This window comes from Bos mutus, chromosome 3 (assembly GCF_027580195.1).
Source record: "Bos mutus isolate GX-2022 chromosome 3, NWIPB_WYAK_1.1, whole genome shotgun sequence".
In the NCBI taxonomy this organism is placed as follows: Eukaryota; Metazoa; Chordata; class Mammalia; order Artiodactyla; family Bovidae; genus Bos; species Bos mutus.
In genome coordinates this window covers 48,577,572-48,601,094 of record NC_091619.1, presented here as the reverse complement: position 1 = coordinate 48,601,094, position 23,523 = coordinate 48,577,572, and the positions used below count along the sequence as shown (strand labels likewise).

Sequence of the window (23,523 nt, the reverse complement as noted above, 5' to 3'; positions counted from 1 at the left end):
TGAGGCTTCCGGTAGCGCAAAGGGTATCGGGAGAGGCTTCCAGTAAACCTTCTCTGGCCTCTGGAGGGACCACCGTTGCGGCGGCTTCGGCTTCCACGATCTGCGTTCGGGCTAAACGGTCACAGCAGACGCCGCTGCCGGTCCCCTTGTGCCTGGTTCTGTCCGTATTCGTTCCCAGGAGACCGCCCTGGTTTCAGCAGCGGCTGCGGCCGACATGTTGTGAGGCGGCGGCGCGGGTGTCTGAAGGATGGTTTGGCCGAGGCGGCGGCATCGGCTGCTGGCGGCGGCGGCGGGGGCGGCAGCGGGGGCTCCGGTTCTGTAGAGCCTTGCCGGCTGAGTATCCGCCCTGTTCCGCGGCCAGACCAGTGCCCCCGGACCTTGCCTCTGCTCCGCGCCGTTGGGGAACGGTTAGACGACAGCGCACGCCCCTCTGAGGAGACACGAAGGGGGTTTTCTAGTGCTCAGATTCCGGACCACCTTGCCTTCCCCTCCGACCTGGGCAGTGCTGTCCCCAGAATCCTCAACAACCCCCCTCCCGCCCACCTCCAACTTTGCTCCCAACCTCGCCTTAAATCTTTCACACACACGGGTGTTCCCCTCTCTCTCCAGCCACCCCTGGCCCCTTAATTTTCTGCACGCTCATCTCAGAGGGACTCCTGGATCGCTCTCCGAGGGCGGCCTTTTGAAAAATCGTCGTGGACCAGAGTTGAGGAGTTTTTAAAAGTCGGGGCGCGAGAGAGAAGGTGCGATGGCTTCCTCATCTGGCAACGATGATGATCTCACTATACCCAGAGCTGCTATCAATAAGATGATCAAAGAGACTCTCCCCAATGTCCGGGTGGCCAACGATGCCCGGGAGCTGGTGGTGAACTGCTGCACTGAATTCATTCACCTTATATCTTCTGAAGCCAATGAGATTTGCAACAAATCGGAAAAGAAAACCATCTCGCCAGAGCACGTCATACAAGGTAAGTGGTATTTGTGGGATTTTGTTTCAAAGAGGGGCCGGGGACAGCCTGCTGGTCGCGTGACGCGTTCATGTCAAAGCCTTCAGTTCTGTCCCCTGGTTAGTATTGGTAACTGAAAACCCATTGCGGGCATGGAGGCAGCCGGTGCCTTCAGACCTCTGTAGTATTCTCGTGGTCCTTTTCAAACACCAAATGCAGGTGAGAGCTGCAGGCGATTAAGTCGGCTAACATTCCCCCTAAGAAAGTAGTAGTAGCGGTCTCAGCTTACAGCTAGGTAAACCTAAGCAACAAGAACTTTGCCTGCCTAAAGTGAAACCTGGATCATGACAACTGAGAGAGGAAGCCAGAAGTTCTTGGAGAATTAGAATTCAGACAGGAAGTTCAAGCTTGAGTGGAGAGGGCACCCGTTTCCCACCCGACCTTTTTCACCAGTGTAGAAGAAAAGATCAATTTTCAGAACATGAATAAAAATATTCTTAACGTGAATGTTCACAATTGTAAAGTTTATTAGTATTGACTATAGTATATTTTCCGCTTTAAAAATGGTTTCATGGTCCCTACCGTTCATCAACAAGTTGCTAAAGTACTCCAGTTCTATTCTGTAAGAAAGAAGCAGTCAGTATTCTTTAACCTTCCTTCCTTCCTTCCATAGCTTGCATTGTTCCATAGAGGTAGGTTTTTAAAGCTTGGGTTTAAAGACTGTGAGATTTTTTTTCGTGGAACATTCCCTTTTGTTTCCTGCTGTCCTCTCCGTTTAGCTGTATAGGCTTAAGCGTTTATTGAACACTTCTGCAAGTTTAACCATTTCTCCTCTTGCATCTTGGAAAGGATTTAGTTCAGTTAATAGGGCTTTGGAGGACCATATTCTGATGGTTTGTTTGTTTCAGCATTACTAGTCATAATGTTTTGGGAAGCACTTTTCTGTAACTGGTATATATAATCTTATGGGAAGGTTGTGGTCAATTTTGAAGTGATAGCTTGCCTTTTATAATAACCGAATTAAAATTCTAACAATTTCTGGATCGCTTTTGAAGTCAGAAAAAAAAGATTCATTGTTAATTTAATTTTGGTAGGCAGGCAGTTATCTACCATTTTATTGTTATTAACTTTTTAAAAGGTGACTTTCCTGTTATACTGAAGTAGAGGACACATCTGCTCATATTCACCATATACAGTATTTTACGGTAATTATTGACAGAAGTATTTTGTCATTTCATTTTTGATTCTTACTGATATATAAAACATACTCTGACATTTCCATTTCAGTACATAAGAAGAAAAAGAAATCCCTAGGAAAAGGTATATTTGACTTTAAAGCTAGTCTTCTACTTGTTTAGAGTACTCTGGCAAGTAAAATGAAAGCCAAGTTGTCTATTTTTCCTCTTGTGTTTTTATTTTTACATTATATGTGCAATTGTCACAAATCTTTCACAAGATTGTCCAACACAAATAGCTGTAATTTCCTTTTATAATTCATAAAAGAGAAAACAGATCTTTTATCAACATTGCCTTTCTAATGAAAATTGCAAAAGATTTCAAAAGGATCTGCTTAAACATTGTTTATACCACAGAAGTGGGGATCTTTCCAAAAATCTAATAACGCCTTACAATCTGTCTTCTTGGGTAGAGTTTATTCTTTTCTAGGATATATTTAGATTTCTGATTGACATGATGGAAGAAAAGTGCAGCTGTAGCTAGCAGTATGCTAGCTAAATAGCTCAACTTTGGAATATGCTAAATTCAGTTTAACGTATGAGTCAGAAAGTTCCAGTGAAAGCATTTTCCTTATGTACTGAGGATGATTTATTAATTAAAAAAATAATGTATTGAGCTGTTATAGCTTTATAAAATTACTTTTGTTTTCTTGTAACATTGCTGTTCTTAAGTGTTAGATAAGGATGTACATTTTAACCCCAAATTCTCCCCAGTTAGAGGGATAGACTTTATATATTTATAATCTCATATTGCGTAATAATTTAAAGAAATTTTTGTCTTGAGTGATTAAAATTTTTTAAAAGAAATCCTTAAGGTGTGGTTTTTTTTTTAGGTGTTTAAGGTGTAATTTTATAGACTGACTGGAAAGCTGATTATGACATTTTTTAATACTGTTCTGTCAATTTGATTATTTAGGAATGTAAGATATATCCATGTAGAATAGTGTACATTTTAAAGTGGTTTGATTCTCACTTATTTAAGTTTGGATTTTTTTAGTAATAAGTTTAATGAACTAGACTTTGCTTCAGGACATTTCGCTTGCCACTTTGCCTTCTCAGAGCAAATTTTGAGGCAGTTTTGTAAAATGCAAGCTAAAGTTGAACAAATTTTATTGCCAGTAAATCTGAAATTATATAACCTAGTTAAAATATAAAAAAATTTAATACAAATATTTTGCTTATTTTAAGAACATGGGCTTGGCATTGAAGATAACATACACACAAATAGAGGGAGTTCTACACTTAAAAGATGTTTTTATTTTGTTTCTGGGTTTCTGTGATCACATTCTTAAATGAGTTCTAACATGTTCTGTTGTATTATGGAAAGAACTGACATTGAGTGTTAAGAACTGCAAAGTATACTGTGAAGGGTTTGGCCTTAGGCAAATATGTTAACTTAGGTTTCCCCAGTTATGTATAAATAATACTTAATGGTATCAGGTATAATTAGCAATTACTGTTACAATTGAGAAACTTATATGAAATAATGCTACAATGTAAAAACTTTATATGATACTGATTAAAATGTAAAGCTGAAGGTCTGTTATGTTTAACCTTATGTCATGATGCCATTTGTAAAGAGAAAGTGTAAGTAGGAATATTTTAAATGATATTTTTATTTCTGCATTTTAAGTCTGTTGCTACCTTTTCTTTCTTACTTTTTTGAGAATAGTAACTGCAAGTTAGTGAAAGTTTGAAAAAGTCTCTGAGGATTCACTTCAGCAGTTGTATTGCTCCAATCCCTCTCACGCTGGTACTTGGTAAAATACAATAAAAATGAGTCACTAGAAAAACAAAATGAAAAATTTTGATATTGCACTCAATAGAAATAAAATTACTGTCAAATTGCTATGAAGTTTCTTTTTTTCCCCAGCTTTTTGAACTATAATTGACATATAACATTGTGTAAGTGTAAAGTTTACAACCTAATGATTTGGTGTGTGTATATATTATAAATTAATTATCACAATAAAATTAGTTAACACAGCCATCACTTCACATAGCTGCAGTTTTGCTGTGAAGGCTCTTAAAATGCTTAGTTTGAGTTACAGTACTTAACTCATTGCAGACAATTACGTGATGAAACAGTTATGATACAAATCCACAGACCATACTTTAAGTATCCTTGTTCTAAAGCTTCAACCACAGTCTGTTTTGGAAAGTGGATTTGAAGTAGTTTTGCAATCAGGGGATCTGAGTGATTGCAAAGAAGTTGTATTGTAATAATAGTAATAATAATGAGAATAGTATTGTGTTGCCTAGATAAGCATCCCTACTGATACTTTTTTTCCTGAAGGGACACATGTAATTTACATTGAACAATTTATCGCACACAGGTACTTTTTAAGTTAGGACTTTACTATCTTTTTTAAAATCAATATGTTTTTTGTTTTTGTTTTTCTTCTGCCACCCAACAGTTAACTTTTGAATTGGCACTGTGCTAGATACTGCTAAGGATATAAAGATGAATGATATTTGATTCTTGCTCTGCCATCCATCTCTCATTGTTGTCCCGGATTCCAAGGAGTGGTGATACCATAGAGAAGGGATCCCCAAACCCTGGTTAGAACTGGGCCACACAGCAGGAGGGTGAGCAGTGGATGAGCAGGAAGCTTTATCTGCCACTCACCATCACTCACATTACCACCATGGAAAAATTGTCTTCCACAAAACTGGTCCCTGAGGCCAAAAAGTTTGGGGACCGCTGCCATAGATGACATGATTCTTAAGGGTCTTTGTTAGGCCATTAAACCAAGAAATCACTTTGGCCTACCTTCTTTTAATGTATTTTAAGTGAACTACAGCACCTCCCTCCCCTAACGTACAAACAAAAGAAAGGAGAGAAATTAGAGAATGCCATTTTTTGTATTTTAGTTTCTTTAAATGAAAAGCATGCACTATGCATTTGAAGGATAAAATAATTCACACAAATTCATGTTATAACAAAACTTTTGGGGAGTACATCATTACTGTAAAATATAAGATATGCCTATGTTAAAATTGTTGGGTGTACATTTTTACCTTTTTTTTTTTTTAAGTAGTCATAACTGTCTTTCAAATTGAAAAAATATTGCTAAGGGATTTTCCCCCCTAATATGCTGTGTGCTTTTCTGAATACAGTTTTAAGGTAGATACCAGCATACCTCTGAGAAACAAGTGATATGTGTTTTATCCACAAATTTAAAAATAGATGTACTATTACTCATTTTATTTATTTTTATTGTTTTAGCTTTTACTCTGAGATCCTTAGGGCCAGGGCATCAGCAGTCCATAAAATCCCTTTGTACCAATTGGAAAAAAATACTCCTTCCTTGAAAACCTTTATTATCATCTGACAGAAAAAGTGCCATAGTAAGAGTTTAAATCTATGATGTTTACAGTATGAATGGCTCTCCCAGATACATTGCTGTTGTACACTGAACAACCTGCACAGCTAAGATGGTCCTGTTTAGGAGACATTTTCCTTATCCCTTTTTTTTTTTTTTTTTAAATTTTATTTTATTTTTAAACTTCACATAATTGTATTAGTTTTGCCAAATATCAAAATGAATCCGCCACAGGTATACATGTGTTCCCCTTATCCTTTAAGATTCTCCTTTATGTAAAATGGGGGTATTACTACTGCGTGATAACAGATGTAAAATATCCCTGTTTCAGTTCAGTTTAGTTCAGTCGCTCAGTCGTGTCGACTCTTCGCAACCCCGTGAATCGCAGCACGCCAGGCCTCCCTGTCCATCACCAACACCCTGAGTTCACTCAGACTCATGTCCATCGAGTCAGTGATGCCATCCAGCCATCTCATCCTCTGTCGTCCCCTTCTCCTCCTGCCCACAATCCCTCCCAGCATCAGAGTCTTTTCCAGTGAGTCAACTCTTCGCATGAGGTCGCCAAAGTACTGGAGTTTCAGCTTCAGCATCACTCCTTCCAAAGAAATCCCAGGGCTGATCTCCTTCAGAATGGACTGGTTGGATCTCCTTGCAGTCCAAGGGACTCTCAAGAGTCTTCTCCAACACCACAGTTCAAAAGCATCAATTCTTTGGCGCTCAGCCTTCTTCACAGTCCAACTCTCACATCCATACATGACCACAGGAAAAACCATAGCCTTGACTAGACGGACCTTTGTTGGCAAAGTAATGCCTCTGCTTTTGAATATGCTATCTAGGTTGGTCATAACTTTCCTTCCAAGGAGTAAACGCCTTTTAATTTCATGGCTGCATCACCATCTGCAGTGATTTTGGAGCCCCCCAAAATAAAGTCTGACACTGTTTCCACTGTTTCCCCATCTATTTCCCATAAAGTGATGGGACCGGATGCCATGATCTTCGTTTTCTGAATGTTGAGCTTTAAGCCAACTTTTTCCCTCTCCACTTTCACTTTCATCAGGAGGCTTTTGAGTTCCTCTTCACTTTCTGCCATAAGGGTGGTGTCATCTGCATATCTGAGGTTATTGAGATTTCTCCCAGCAATCTTGATTCCAGCTTGTGTTTCTTCCAGTCCAGCGTTTCTCATGATGTACTCTGCATAGAAGTTAAATAAGCAGGGTGATAATATACAGCCTTGACATACTCCTTTTCCTATTTGGAACCAGTCTGTTCCATGTCCAGTTCTAACTGGCACTTCCTGACCTGCATACAGATTTCTCAAGAGGCAGGTCAGGTGGTCTGGTATTCCCATCTCTTTCAGAATTTTCCACAGTTGATTGTGATCCACACAGTCAAAGGCTTTGGCATAGTCAATAAAGCAGAAATAGATGTTTTTCTGGAACTCTCTTGCTTTTTCCATGATCCAGCGGATGTTGGCAATTTGATCTCTGGTTCCTCTGCCTTCTCTAAAACCAGCTTAAACATCAGGAAGTTCACAGTTCACGTATTGCTGAAGCCTGGCTTGGAGAATTTTGAGCATTACTTTACTGGCATGTGAGATGAGTACAATTGTGTGGTAGTTTGAGCATTCTTTGGCATTGCCTTTCTTTGGGATGCTGTATCCAGTTAATCATATTTGTTAGCCAAAATGTGTTTAAAATTAGGATTAGTCAGTACAGTTTTGAGATTAAATTTATGGCTGCTCTTGTTGAACCATTTTTTTGAGAGTACAGTGTGCTCAGTGTTGAGAGCACAGCTTTTTCAATAATATTTAATGTTAATCTTGGATTTACTTGCAATTTTCTTTTGAAAGCAGTGTTCTCAACCTTAATGATTTTTTAATATAAATTTATTTATTTTAATTGGAGGCTAATTACTTTGCAGTATTGTATTGGTTTTGCCATACATCAACATGAATCCACCACAGGTGTACACGTGTTCCCCAATCTGAACCCCCCTTCCACCTCCCTCCCCATACCATCCTTCTGGGTCATCCCAGTGCACCAGCCCCAAGCATCCTGATTCATGCATCGAACCTGAACTGGTGATTCGTTTCACATATGATATTATACATGTTTCAATGCCATTCTCCCAAATCATCCCACCCTCACCCTCTCCCACAGAGTCCATAAGACTGTTCTATACATCTGTGTCTCTTTTGCTGTCTTGCATACAGGGTCAACCTTAATGATTTTAATAGCGATTCTTTTTTCTTTTTTTTAACCCAGGCCCTCCATGGTTTAAGGTAGATTGGATTGAAGTTTTTAATATGTAATTTTGAACTCATGACATTTTGAAGAGTTGTCTCTCTATTGCATTGATTTGTTAATTTTGTGAATTTAATATACTTGTTTAGCTAGAATTTAATGGGGTGGTAGTAGCTGTGTGGCTTCCCTGTTGGCTCAGTGGTAAAGAACCTTCCTGCCAGTGCAAAAAGTGCAGGTTTGATCCCTGGGTTGGGAAGATCCCCTGGAGTAGGAAATGGCAACCCACTCCATTATATCTTGTCTAGAGAATCCCACGGACAGAGAAGCCTGGCGGGCTTTAGTGCATGGGTTCACAAGGAGTTGGACACATCTGAGTGACTAAACAACAACAGCAACAGTGCATAGCCGTACATTTATTTGGGTCCTGTACACTTACTAGCGTACGCTTTAAAATGTAAGAGAAAAAATAAATAAATTTAAAAACTGAACATGAATAATACATAGTCCAAGTTAGGTAAGGAACTCCTCCGTGTTGGACATTGTGTGAAATGCCTTCAGTTAATTACTTGTTGATTCCTCCAACCCTTAAAGTAATAAAGTACGATAATATAATAATGAATGCTTTATTTTGCTCCTTCTGTGGGCTAAACTCTGTTCTTAGCTCTTTGTTTATATTAATTCATTTACTTTTCATAACAACATGATCTGATGAAATGTAGCTACTGTTGTTCTTGTTTTCTAAGAACAGGGGTGAAAGAACTTAAGTCACACAGCTAATCTAAGAGCTGGAAGTCAATTCCTGGCAGCCTTAAGGGCTGCATGCTTAACCATTATAGTGCTTCTGATTGTAGGACGATATTATGAAATAGACACTGTTCTCATTTTAGAGATGGAAAATTGAAGCATAGATATTAAGCAACATATCCAAGGTTATACAAATACAGTGAGAACCAAGTTTCATATTCTCTTTTCAAAAAGGGGAGATTACTTCTGTATTAAAGCAAGAGAATTCCAGAAAAACTTCTATTTCTGCTACATTAAAGCCTTTGACTGTGTGGATCACAATAAACTGTGGAAAATTCTGAAAGAGATGGAATTACCAGACCACCTGACCTGCCTCCTGAGAAGTCTGTATGCAGGTCAAGAAGCAACAGTTATAACCAGACATGGAGCAACGGACTGGTTCCAAATCAGGAAAGGAGTATGTCAAGGCTGTATGTTGTCACCCTGCTTATTTAACTTATATGCAGAGTACATCATGCACAATGCTGGGCTGGATGAAGCACAAGCTGGAATCAAGATTGCCGGGAGAAATATCAATAACCTCAGATACGCAGATGATACCACCCTTATGGCAGAAAGCGAAGAACTAAAGAGCCTCTTAATGAAAGTGAAAGAGGAGAGTGAAAAAGTTGGCTTAAACTCAACATTCAAAGAACTAAGATCATGGCATCTGGTCCCATCTCTTCATGGCAAATAGATGGGGAAACAATGGAAGCAGTGAGAGACTTTATTTTTGGGGGCTCCAAAATCACTGCAGATGGTGACTGAAGCCATGAAATTAAAAGACGCTTGCTCCTTAGAAGAAAAGTTATGACCCACCTAGACAGCATATTAAAAAGCAGAGACATTACTTTGCTAACAAACATCCATCTAGTCAAAGCTATGGTTTTTCCAGTTGTCATGTGTGAACGTGAGAGTTGGACTGTAAAGAAAGCTGAGTCCCAAAGAATTGATGCTTTTGAACTGTGGTGTTGGAGAAGACTCTTCAGAGTCCCTTGGACTGCAAGGAGATCCAACCAGTCCATTCTGAAGGAAATCAACTCTGGATATTCAATAGAAGGACTGATGCTGAAGCTGAAACTCCCAATACTTTGGCCACCTGATGTGAAGGACTGACTCATTTGAGAAGACCCTGATGATGGGAAAGATTGAAGGCAGGAGGAGAAGGGGACAACAGAGGATGAGATGGTTGGATGGCATCACGGACTCAATGGACATGAGTTTGAGCAAGCTGCACGAGTTGGTGATGGACAGGGAAGCCTGGTGTGCTACGGTCCATGGGGTCACAAAGAGTTGGACACTACTGAGCCACTGAACTGAACTGATTTCTGTCTAGAAGGATCAGGCAAGCTTAATTTGAAGACAGAGTTTGATCTGGATTGTGAATGAATTACTGTCAGCATGAATGTGCGAAACCAGTGCCTATTGGGAAACACTTAGTGGTCAGGTTTAGCAAAGTATTCAGGGATTTAATGGCAGAAATAAAGCTGGAAAGGTAGCTGGGGCTAGATCCTGGAGGATCTTGTTGTAGGGCTAAGGAAATAAAACTTTTCTTTAGATTGTAGTGGGATACCATAAGTCATTTACTAGCTTCTTTTGATATTATTTCCAGCCAGTATTATTGAAAATATACTGCTATGCTCGTGCCTTTAAAAAGAGAAAATACAAATGAAAAACTTTGGCTTCTAGCATTAACACTTAAAAAATAATGTCTATCAATTCAAGTAAAAAATTTAGGCTGCCTAGTTTTCACTTAATTTCCTACTATACCCCCAAGCTCCTTGAGGCCAGGAATTAGGTGGTAGTTAATTTGGTAATTTGGTAAATAGAACTCAGAATAATGTCTTATTGAAATTTGGGAAGGGTCAAAAGATAGGATCTCTTAAGTTAAAATTCAAGTAGTAGCAGTCTACTTCTTGACATCAGGTTATTTCTAAAGATGGTTGATGAAAACAGCTTAACATACAAAATAATTTAAAACTGTAAAATCACTCAAAATGCCTTTAAAAACCTCAGCTTACATGGGAATGTACATTTTAAAGGTATATTTGGTATTCTCCATGAAAAGCAAATTCAGTGAGAACTTAGGGCATCTTTACTGAGGGAGCCTGGTTCATCATAACTGTTGAAAGTCTGTAAAAATAATTTAAGTTCATTTACTATGTTTTTTATCACCTGTATTTCATTGTTGGTTTAGAAAGCAAAATATGACTTCGGGGCATTAGTCAACATACAGAAAACTATATAATTTTAAATACTGTGAGCCAAAAGGAAATTTTATGCTTTGTCTTTCTAGATTACAGAAGGTTTTATTTTCTTATAAATTTTTCTTTCTAAATGTGAAAAAATAGAATATTTTGTTGATGTTTGTTTTATCCTTATAGTCTTCCCTTATCTCAGTTTTTTTGCCACATCACTTTAAATATTTTTGCAGTATTTCTTGTAAGTTTGATTTTTCAGGGTCTTTGACTGAATAAATTCCGAATTTCATAAGTTATTTCCAGCAGTTTTTCTTAAACTTGGCAGGTTGAGTGTCTTTGCTAAAAATAGTTTCCTGTTGGTATATTAGACAAAAGAACTTAACTATTCTTTCCCCCGTCCTACTGTAAGTTAGATAAAGCTTATGTTACCAGCCTACTTTTTCTAAGCCGTTTTATTAACAAGTATATTCCAAATATTTCCTTTTTTTGTATTCTTCAAGAAAATGACAGACTTAATGATTTATTTAATATGAGTGGTATAGGAAAAAATATTTTCTTAGTAAAACCACATGTTCTTACATTGGGCCTTTTTTTTCTTTCCTCACAGGAAATGCTTTAGTTTTTAAAAAACTAAAAAGAAAAGGAAAAGTGAAGGCCTGTGCCTTGATATGTTCCTTAAGTTTTAACTAATTTGCAATCTAATATTAAGAAAGCTGATAAAATATTTTGTCTTAGCCATATGGATGATTATTGTGCACTGTAAAATAGGTAAAATTATTAGAAGACAATAGTCTTCCCCTCCAAATACCTCCCCCCACCCCCACCCCCCATTGGCAAGCTTCACAATGGTGAAGAAAAAGTAGTGTTTTATCACTTTCTGATGTTTTCATATTTTCATTTTCCCAGCACTAGAAAGTTTAGGCTTTGGCTCTTATATCAGTGAAGTAAAAGAAGTCTTACAAGAATGCAAGACAGTAGCATTAAAAAGAAGAAAGGCCAGTTCTCGTTTGGAAAATCTTGGCATTCCTGAAGAAGAATTATTGAGACAGCAACAGGAATTATTTGCAAAAGTAAGTAACACATATTAAATTATTTCATGTGAATCTGACCCTTTTTGAACACCAAAATCATAGTTTTCTAAAATCATTTCCCAAGTCAATCTGCATGTCCAAAGAATTTTGTTTTTGTGGCTGATTGTTTAATCATAGAGTCTGATGTTAGATCTGGCCAATTTGACTCTATTTGGCCAGCTGTTTACTTTACATAAAAGTAAATATTTGCAGCAACCTGTTTTCTGAGGAGAACAACTCCAAATGACTACTGAGACTTTACTTTGATGTTTTTTTCAGGCAGAATGACCATTTAAAAGCATGAAAAGTATACCTAAACATTCGTAAGATTTAAACTGATGGACTGGTGAGAAAATATTTTATCAAATTTTTAGACGAATGGCATATTAAAAAAACCTGACTCACATTTACTTTTTAGTTAACTTAGGTCTTTACTACACCTTTAAAACACTCTGATCTTTAAAACTTTGAAGGGTCAGTGGAACAGAGAAAGGCAGAAAACTTTTCTCCTTTTTTGCTTTTTTTATTGTCCAGTCTGTGGAGGATTAGCAACAAGAACTATTTGTTATTTCCCTCTGTTTTTTAAAAAAGGAGACCACCGGGAGCTGAAATTGAGTGGAGTTTGTGACTGCTGCTGCTGCTGCTAAGTCGCTTCAGTCATGTCCGACTCTGTGCGACCCCATAGACGGCAGCCCACCAGTCTTCCCCGTCCCTGGGATTCTCCAGGCAAGAATACTGGAGTGGGTTGCCATTTCCTCCTCCAAGAGTTTGTGACTAGCCTCTCAGAATTTCTCCAGTGTTACTGCTCTGCCATCTTCTTGGCCTGCCTTAGCCCACTGTCAGAATCCTGGATACCTTCTTCATTCCCTTCCAGGTCCCTTGGTGACAGTAGTAACAAGCTCTGTAATGTATTTTGGATCATCCTTCTGTGGAAGATCATATTTTCCAAAGATGACTGCTATAGTGTCTCTTACCCCTCATCTCCATGGCTCACTGTGCCTTTGTATTATAGCAGAGGCAACAAAGGCTGGCAGCATTCATTATCTGATAAAAATACCTAGGGATGAGGATTAGGAGATGAAGAATCCCATGCAGCATGCAACACAGCTTCCGCGTGGAGTGAGTAACACAACAACCAATATGCACATATACCCCGTGCTGATGCAAAGAAAAAGCTTTCCATCAATCCTTTCCATTCAGGCATGGGATGTACTGGGCCTGGTCCAGAATACCCACAGGCAAGAACAAGAAATTCAGAGGGAAAAATTGTCCTTCCCTCCTTCTCTGCCAGGTTCCTTGAAGCTGGGGAGAAGGTAGTTACAGTGTACAGTGATTCTTTTCTTTTTTAAAAAAAAATTATTTATGTTTGGCTGTGCTGGGTCTTCATTGGTATGTGAACTTTTCTGTAGTTGCAGTTAGCAGGAACTACTCTGTAGTTGCAGTGCTAGAGCTTCTCCTTGCGAAGGAGTCTCTTGTCATGGAGTTCGGGCTCCAGGGCGCACGGGCTTCAGTCGTTGCAGCTCCTGGGCTCTACAGCACAGGCTCAGTAGTTGTGATACACAGGCTTAACTGTTCCATGGCATGTGGGATCTTTCCAGGTCAAGGATTGAACCCGTGTCTCCTGCATTGGCAGGTGAATTACCACTGAGCCACGAGGGAAACCCTACAGTGATCCTTGAATGACTGAATATTCACTCCATGTAAGACTGAGAGCTTAATAACCTCGTCATTAAGAATGCAGATCACTGTCCAAGGCTAAATTTATCATCAGGGACTGAGATATCTTAATGATATTTTCACTTGCTCTTCTCTGTACCTCCTTCCTACTTACCCTGCAAAGGCAGGAGCAAGGAATTACGAACTTGAAGATTTACAAGAACAGCTTAAAAAATAGTCCATTCCATTTCTGGGTACTACTGAAATGCTCAGATTGCTCAAGCAAACTGTCTGTAAGTACATACTTTTTTGAAATAAAGCATTGAGCTCACTTTCCAGTGGGAAGATCTTGAAATTTCGACCTAAATCACTGGGTCACAGGTGATTCTGTGGTAAAGAGGATGTAAAATAGTGTTTCAGTTCCATAGAGATACATATTTCATCATAGGAATAGTGCTTTGTGGTCCTTTTTAATTGTCTGTCCCTGCCATTAGTTTGTAAGCTCCCTGACGGCTGGACCTGTTATTAATTGTATCTCTAGCACCCATCTAACATGGTAACTAGCACAATATTTGTTGAATAAATGACTGAGTTAAATTGATGAGTCAGGGAAGCACAGAACTGTAGGGGTGGAACAGACTTTTGAAATCATTTATTTCAGCCTTGATCTTCCAAATTATGATTCTGAAGTTTGAGGAGGTTCAAGAATCTATTCACCATTATGAAAAAAAAAGGGGAGGGGGAGAAGTGGGGCTGTTTTTCCCCTACAAAGTTCTGGCTTCTCATTTGAAAATGAAAGACAGGTTTGGTTTGAATAGAAGAGGTGAGAATTGCTACAAGTTACTATAATTACTATTAGAACTAGGAAATACCATTTCAGGTCTTTTCCAGATTAGCTCATTAACTACCAGTTTGGTTTATATTAAAAAGTATTTAAACAGTCTTATGGACTCTGTGGGAGAGGGAGAGGGTGGGAAGATTTGGGAGAATGGCATTGAAACATGTAAAATATCATATATGAAACGAGTTGCCAGTCCAGGTTCAATGCATGGTACTGGATGCTTGGGGCTAGTGCACTGGGATGACCCAGAGGGATGGTATGGGGAGGGAGGAGGGAGGAGGGTTCAGGATGGGGAACACATGTATACCTGTGGCGGATTCATTTTGATATTTGGCAAAACTAATACAATTTTGTAAAGTTTAAAAAAAAAGAAAAAAAAGAAAATTCTTATCAAACATCAAAAAAAAAAAAGTATTTAAATTTTAAGTTATCAAGCACTAGACACCAGATACCATTTAAACTGATAAGGAAGATAAAGCTTACCAATGTTTATTGAGTTCTAACCATGTGTTAATCATGTGCCAAGTGATTTACCAGTATTATTTAATCCTGACAACAACATAGAAAATAGGTGCTAAAGTAGAAAAGCATTTGAGGCAGGCACGACCACATGCAAACAGCGTTGTAATCCATATGAATATGAGATACCAATGGAGGATTGAAAGTTTTTTAAAAAAGCTATTGGCTATTATTTATTGAGTCTCTACTATGGTAGATCACCTACAGGGTGCCAAAGTAAATATTTGATGAAGGGAAAGATGCTCTGCTAAATACTTTATACACTTTGCAGAGTTTTTAATGAACAATACAAATTTTATTGTACCCATTTACACTTTAAGAAACAGACTCAGAGATGGAGAGACTTGCATGAGATCATTTGTTCTACAGATATTTATTAATAAGTCTTCACTATTTACCAGATATAGTGCTAGTTGCTAATCTTATAATAGTGTAAAAAAAGACGGGGTTATGTCTTTATGAAGCTTAGTTTATTGGAAAGGATCGACTTAGACAAAGGAAATGGGTAAATATCTTCTGACTTCAAAACCTGTGCTCTTTCTACAATACTGTGCTAATACTCTAGCCACCATTTTGTTTACTTAAATTTTATTTTGGAACTTTTAAGTGGAATGAATGTACTTTATCATTTCTATGACAAAAAGTTGAATGAAGGAAATAATCTACTGGTTGCAAATTCTGTCTTCACTTTTCTACCCTTGTCATCTCTTTGTTTGTTTTTTTTTTCTCCCTTATCTCCTTTCTGTCTTGCCCTGACCTATGGATAAAAAATACCCTAGTATTTCTTTGCTCTTGTGAGAAAAATCAGAAGAGAAGTAAAATTATTGTAGCTGCTTAGTACTTTTCCTAGAACACATAGTATTAGTACTTTAGTCTTAAATATGAATGGAACTGATAAATTATTATACCATCTTTTTCATAACTTTCATTTCACTTAATCATTTAGACTTTATTTTACATACTAACAAAAAGCAGCCTCTTTTGAAGCTGTCTTTCAGTGCTAGCAGCAAATGTTTGAAAAGGAAGTACCAGTAATATGTTGAGGTTCGTTAACTGTAAATTGTAAATGAATCGTATTAGTATGTGGGAGGGGGAGTCTTAAAACATAATGAGAATTTCCAGAAGAAGTGGGTTAGCAAGTAATGCCTATTTACTTCCCTTTCACTCTTCCATTTTAGAAGGAAAATACTTTGGATGGATTGGGTAAGAAGCAAAACGGAAGGAAAGAAATTAGAATAAATACCACTGAAATTTTTAATTTATGGACATGAATACAAATAATATTTATCAATCAGTATTGATTTTAAAGGTATCAGAGTGCTTTTTGTTCAGTGAGGAAAGTATGGGTGCTGATATGGGGCAATGGTACCTAAAAAAGTCAGTTAAATTTTAAGTATAACCAGTACATGTCTTTGCAGATTATTGAACAAACTACAATATAATGAACAAACTGAGATAAAGCAGCTTTGCAAATAAAACCTGTGTAGAGACTTGAGATTATTTGAAATTTTTTTGTGCCACAAAATTATACCTATTTATAGTTGATTAGGCCACAGAGTAGGTATTCTTAAGTTGATTAAATTGATATATTTGGTTTGCCGTACGATTTTCAAGTATTTTCTGTGAAGCATTCTTAGTCTGTTTTGAACTCTGGGTATTCCTGCCATAATAGTAAATATGCCTGTGTATTATGGAAATATTTTCCATATTTCTTTATAAAAATAGGTAGAAGTAGTTACTAGAATACCTAAATTTTATTTTAGGTATTTTAATTTCCTAATTTAATCTTTAATTTCCTAAACAAACACAAAAAACATTTTCGTCTCAGAGGGGAGGTGTAATATAGATACCTTAACATCTGTTATATGAGATTGACTACTCATGAGGAAGACATAAAGAGATCCCCAAGTACAGATTTTAATGTAGAAGTGTGCCAGTTACTAAGCAATTGTTTCAGCATGAAACCCCCTTCCTGTGCTAGCTTTGAGAATGGGCCCAGTGGTCTGCAAACAGTGTTTCTGCTTTTCTAGCTGACTTCCCTAGACTCTGCTGCTAGTGGGGGGCTCTGAAGGGAGATTACATGGCTGGGTGGAAGAAGGCACTTGTTCCTTTCTTTTACTTCCAGTTGGCTTCAGGTTCCTTTGAGCAATGCAGCAATGCTTCACCCTGGCTGCATCAGTTTTTTCCTGTAGCAGCAACTGAATCTGGTTTGCAGTTTCTCTTAATACTTACAGAACCAACCCGAACATGCATCCCCTTCCTCAGGTATGTGGGTCTCAAACCTTGGGGCCCTCTTCTAAACTTAGAGATGGTAGTACCAGCCAAATATACTCCTTCAGAAGTCTGAGTTTCAGGTCTGTGGTTTGCTCCTCAAACCTTGTAAGTTATAAAAATTTCAGCCTCTTCTCTTGTTTCAATTTTAAGGTTGATGGCTGCTTCCTGTAGTTGCCATGCACAAATCTTAGTATTTGTTTCTTGCCTCTTCGATTACCTAGTTATCACCTTTATACTTGGTTACTGATCTTTTATATTTACATTCTTTCTGTTTCCCTATCTAGTGTGACTTCTATCTCCTTATTAGACCCCAAATAATACTGGAAGGAGTCAGGAACAAACTTACTGACGAAATAGTATTTCAGGAGTACTTAAAGGAAGAGAGGAATTACAGTAGGTGAAAATCAGATTTCAAAAAGATTGACTATCAGCATGAGTAAAGTAGCAAAAATGGGAGAGTATGAAGTATAATTGGAAAACATTTTATGTTATAGGTGGGGGTTTTTTTTGTTTGTTTTTAGCACAAGGGAAATGCTTTGAAAGAAGATTAGAGAAAATATAGTAGAGCAGACCGTAATTTGGAGGGTCTAAATTCTAGGCTGAGAAATTTGGACTTAATTGGTAACAATTAAATGATTTTTTTATATATTAGAATTACCTCAGGGAATGTTTGGATAATAAATTCATGACATTATTAAGAAAAGTTAGAAATGTACATGGTAAAAAATCTTAAGGTTATGCTGAGCATTATTGTTTTCCCACAAAACATTCATTCATTCAGAAATCCTTGGGGCCTGTATGTTGGGAAAGCAACAATGAATATGGAAACGTTTTCTATTCTCAAGTCTAGAGGAGAAAAAAGATAATATACTCAGGTAACTAGAGAACAAAACAGATAAGTATGGGAATGCATACAGAATTATAGACTATGAAATAGAGTGGAGAATGTGACCTAGAAAGATCAAGAAAACTGATGTGTGTTTTAAATACTGGCAAGCAATTGGCCATTCCTAAACGAGGGAATGAGCCAGGCTAAAAGATTAATTCTGAAAAAAGGCAGAAATGGAGAAACAGCATTGTTTTGGTAAACTCTTAATGGGAAATTATGTGATTTTTTTTCAAGAACAGATTCATTTTTCCCTTCTTGGTATGGTTTTTCTGCTAATAGATGAAATTAAATTGGGAAGGAACCATGTAATGCATGTGGATGTACCTTGGTTTCTCAGATCTAGTGGTGGTTTTTATAGAAGTTATTTCAAATGAATGGGTTTTAACTATCCTACTTAAATTCAGTACTGGATAAGTATTTTCACTAGTTTGTATGTGGGAAGGGTATGTTCTGTGTGTGTGTGTGTGCGCATACATATGTGTGCATTTATAAAGAGGGGAAAGGGACAGAGGAAGAAAGAAATGTATCTATAGGGTAGGAAACTATGATAGAAACTTAAAAGAAATATCAAGATAGCTATTGCATTCATGTTCAGTACTTTTCTGTAACAGAGGTACTGTATTAGTGAAATTCTAAACCACAGATACAATTTTTAGATTGTTAAGTATTTATGTCAAAATATAAGTTGAGAGGGCGGAAGAGTCAAGTGAAACAAAAGAGAGGCAAACACAGGGAAAAGAAAACCAAAGAGAGAATGTTGTGATTTTTCTGTGAACTTTTTTAGGCTGTCTTCAGTTGAACCATTATGTGACATAAAAGGAAACTTTTATAGAAAACTTTTATGGAAACTTTTGAAAACTCTTCTTAAGAGAATTGAGAAGAAGCAGTCTCTCATTATATTTTCTTACAGAGTTCATGTTGTCCCGATGTACAACAACTACAGTGGTTGGAAAATACCCAGTTTAATAATGACTAAGTTTATGGTTGGCTTAATATACAAAGTGTGCATGTTACAGGTTTAAAAAAAATTTTTTTTATGTTTTTTGTGTTTAGGCTAGACAGCAACAAGCGGAATTGGCCCAACAGGAATGGCTTCAAATGCAGCAAGCTGCCCAACAAGCACAGCTTGCTGCTGCATCAGCAAGTGCATCCAACCAGGCAGGATCTTCTCAGGATGAAGAAGATGATGATGATATCTGAAATTCACCAGCTGAGTTTCTATTTCCTTTAAAATGATTTTCCCTGCACAAGAAAACAGTGAAAAAAATGCTTATCTGTAATTTTGCATCTTGGTGGACTTGCCATTGGTATTCTAGGGATATCTGCTGTTAAGTTTCATCTGTTGTGTGCTATTCATGTAAAATCTGTCTCTTTGAACTGTTGAAAATTTAAGGTTCAGTATAATATCAATTTTGAATTTTTAATGGTGTTTATGAAATTTTAGATAGCAGTGAGTGTTTGATCAATAAACAGTGTTACAGAAAACTTCAAGTTTATAAAAATACAGTGAAATTTATACAGAAGCTCTAAATCTTCATTTGCATTTCCTCTGCCCTTTTAACTAAACTAAAAATTAGGAATTTTAAATTATTGGGGGGAGGTGCTGTGTGATATAGTAGACATTAGATCAGGTTGGTGAAAAAGCTCAGTTTTGCAGTATCTGGATTTTGTCTTTTAAAATGAGTATATGTATACAGGCAATAAACATACATGCTCAGATAAATATACTTGTTTAAAAAGATCTCAAAACAAGGCATTCAAAAATTAGAAAGGAGTATGTTCAATAGTAGTTGTAAAATTTGGTAGGTTATGTTTTCAGTTTTGTTTTTATTTTATGTAGAGCTAAAAACTTGTTTTATTATAGCATAATTCATCTTTAGCTACACTATTACATTTCAAAGACTGCCCAGTTTTGAGGACTGTCATGATTCTTAGTATTTCACTCCAGTAATCATTAATAATATTACTTGCTTAGTCCATCTTGTGAAACAGTTGCTTAGGTTGCATTGGTTGGTTCACGAATATTAAGACCTTTCCTAGGGGAAAGAAATGACAGTTAATGAGCATGCTTGTTATAAGAGGGGATTCTTTTTGTAATTTAACTTGTAGTTACAGTTTCCTTGTTGTTTGTTTTTAGCATTCCTTTTACAGTTTCTTGACTAGATGGCCTAGAATGTCCAATACTTCCTTTGAAATGGCGTCATTATCTCCATCATAATTGAGTGATAGCTTTAAAAAATGTTTTGTTTAAGAAAATGTGTCATAATTGATTAGCCCTATATGAAACATAAATAATTTTAACCTGCTTATTAAAAGGGAAAAGCTTTAATTTGGTTCTAATAAGTAAAGTATGATAGTGATTTTTATAGGAATCCAGTGTTTTGAAGAACTGGCCTATTGTGTTTATATTTTGAAAACAAAATGGAAAAGCCACTTAAAATAGTATGAAGTAATCTAAATTACTATGTCAGTTGCCAAATCATTTAAATTTGTGTATTCACCAGGTCTAAAGATAGATTGTGGCTGCTAGAATTCCAGTTTTAATTGAAGAGCTAAATAAGTCAAATGTACAAGTATTAGATTTCTTAATGATCATACTTTGCAGTTTTAGAAAAAGTGAAATATTGTTACACATTTATTAAATACACTTCTTCCATGCCACAAATAGGTTAATCCTGCTGAATGTTTTGAGTTAAAGTTGATACTGTATCCATGAGTGCGTTTGAACAAGATAGAAGGGATTGTTTTTTTAAAAGTTTAAGTACCAAAGGTAGTCTAGTCTAAGAAATAATAAGTTAATAAGTGTTGGCTTTTCTAATTTGTACTGTAACATCATTATACTTTTTATTTTAAGTATATCTGTTTCTTAGGAAAAAAACGTAGATATTTTCCAGACCTTTTTTTTTTGATGCAGAGTTCAGGTTAATATTTTACTGCATCTGATAATGTATTATATGTTCAAATCCTAGTGACTTTCATTTTGACATTCTTGTGATTTTCATATGCTGTATTCTTCAAGCAATAAAATCTGATGTGTTTTATAAATTGTTTTTATATTTAATGATCTGTACAGGTTGATGGCATGAGATTTCTGTTATTACCATTTTTACTAGTTTCAAGAATCTTAGGCCCCCCAAAACAATTCTGATCTTTAGGTATATAGTACTAGACTTTCTCCTTTGTTTACTGGTTTTTCAGAAAATGTGGTTTTACTTGTATTTTTGTAATTTATAGTCTTAGGATGCAGGCATAATAGAGCTAATTCAGCAGTGTTTTAGTTTATTTTTTAGCAGTGAACTATTATATTGTGTCTTTTGTTGAGATTTTTAAAATCTTTTGGAGAGAGAAACAAAATTTTTAGTATTCTTGAGAAATAAAGTTATTGTTTGGTAAGTATTTTCCCCACCTCCTTGAATATGTCTGTCTTTTTCAGCAGCAAAGGCATCAGAAAAGGCATCAGCTTTTAAAATTATATATACCATACATGTAGGAAAGTACATAAATAAGGGTTTTCACAAATTAAATATAATTTTGCCACCTTCAGATTAAGAAACAGTATTATGAACATCCCAGAAGCTCTCCTCTTGCCCCTGTCTCCGCACCTTCTTCCTCCCCAGAAGTAACTACTATTCTGACTTCTAAAATCAGTTTGCCTGTCTTTTATTTTATGTAAATGCAGTTATACATAATACACTTTTTTTTGCTCATTGTTTTATTTTTGAGTGTATTGATTTCCTGATGCCACTGTAACAAAATACCACAAATCTAAGGGATTTAAAACAACCCAAATGTATTCTCTTGTAGTTCTGAAGATCAGAAGTTCAAAATCAGTTTTATTAGGTCAGAGGCAAGATTGGTTCCTAAATCTGGAAATTGTAAGTGGAGAATCCATTTCCTTATCTTTTTTCAGTTTCCAGTGTCTGCCTATAATTCTTGGCTTGTGCCTTCTTCCTCTGTTCAAAGCTTCTGCTTTTATCATCACATCATCTTTCTTCTGTAGTCAAATGTTCCTCTGCATCTACACTTAGGGCCCACCTGGATAATCCAGGATAATCCCCTGTGTCAAGATCATTAATTTAATCATATCCACAAGATCACTTTTGCCATATTAGATAACATTTACAGGTTTCAGGGCTTCAATCCTAGGTATTTTAGGAGGTAGTTACTTAACCTGCCCAAGTGAGGTTCATTCATATTGTTGCATGTATTTGTAGTTCATTCATTCTTATTGCTGAATAGTATTTCATTAGTTTATTTTTATTATATGCAGAATTTATCCGTTCTGTCATTGGTGGGCATTTGCGTAGTTCCTAGTTCTGGACTAGTATGAATAATTCTGTGGAGAACATTCTTATACCTGTCATTTCGTGAGTATATACATGCGTCTGTGTTGAATCTATACCTGAAAGTGAAATTGTTGGGTTAAAGGATGTGTATATATTTGGTATTTAGTATGTACTGTCAGTTTCCCAAAGTGTTTGTAAAAATGCACCATTTTAATGTGTACTATGATAATGAATTACTATAATGGTCTAGTGACCCATGATGTTCAGTAGTTTCTTGAAATTTCTAAATTATACCAAATGAGTTATACTTGCTATAGCAGGTCTGATATTTAGTATGATACAAGAGAAAAATAAAAGCATAAGTATTTGAGTATCTTGTTATTGACACAGTAGTATTATGCATTCGTTAGTTTGTTGCTCCTCAGAAGAAATGTAAGTTTTAGGTAATTATAAACATTATGTTGAGTTTAAAAGTAGTATCTTGTAGAAAGTCCATGATTTAGGTTTTAATTGAATTAAAAATTTTTTGTTATAACTTTATTCGGATTCATAGATACTTCCTCTTATCCAGTGGCCACTGGAAAGGATTAGCCAGTCCACATGGGATAGGCACTGCCTTGCACTGGCTTCACTTGGATTTTTTTTTTCCCATTCATCTCTGTCTGTAACACCTTGTCCCTTCTATTTTTCATCTTGTCCCATGGCATAGAGTATCATGGTAGGACTGGCCGGGGTAAGGAGAATGGTAGCGTAAATAGCCTCTCACCTACCCCCACTTATCATAAACATAACCACTGATCCTTGTCCTGTAAACTCAAAATAAAAGACCTACCCTTAGCATATGTGCTGAAACTAGCTTTTTCCTATAAAAGATGTAAATGAAAAGAGAAAGTAGGGAATCAAAGGAGGTAACTTCCATTTTAATCAGTTTCTACCAGAAATCAAGCAACTTAGTAAAACCTTAGAATAAGATCTTAGAAGAGAGTTCCCAACCCAACACTATAGGCATTTTGGGCCAGTTAATTTCTTGTTGTGAGAGACTATCCTGTGTCTCATGGGAAGGTTAGCACCATCCCTGGCCTATCTACTGGATGCAAGTAGCAACTCCTGCCCCCCAGCCCCATTGAAACAATTTAGAAATGTCTCCAGACATTGTCAAAGGTCTCCTGGGGTGCAAAATCACCCTTGTTGAGAAGCATCACCTTAGAACATCCAGGTTTTTACTTTCAGGATAGAGTACTAGGAGAAAGACT

The 23,523-nt window shown here is 36.7% G+C and overlaps 1 protein-coding gene across 1 annotated transcript; it reads left to right on the top strand.

Annotated features, from left to right (window-relative positions):
• Window positions 1–15: 15 nt before the first annotated feature.
• DR1 (down-regulator of transcription 1) lies at window positions 16–22,643 on the top strand. Its single transcript, XM_005894691.3, has 3 exons — window positions 16–968; window positions 11,642–11,805; window positions 19,038–22,643. The coding sequence occupies exons 1-3, from the start codon at window positions 749–751 to the stop codon at window positions 19,182–19,184; spliced, it is 531 nt and encodes a 176-aa protein (XP_005894753.2). The 5' UTR covers window positions 16–748; the 3' UTR covers window positions 19,185–22,643.
• Window positions 22,644–23,523: the final 880 nt, after the last annotated feature.

What these genes read in the sequence shown, in the direction of transcription:
- DR1 (XM_005894691.3), top strand. Translation starts at nt 749, where the DNA reads ATGGCTTCCTCATCTGGCAACGATGATGATCTCACTATACCCAGAGCT. An exon ending in GCCAGAGCACGTCATACAAG is followed by an intron (nt 969 to 11,641) that starts GTAAGTGGTATT and finishes TCATTTTCCCAG; the next exon opens with CACTAGAAAGTTTAGGCTTT. An exon ending in AACAGGAATTATTTGCAAAA is followed by an intron (nt 11,806 to 19,037) that starts GTAAGTAACACA and finishes TTTTGTGTTTAG; the next exon opens with GCTAGACAGCAACAAGCGGA.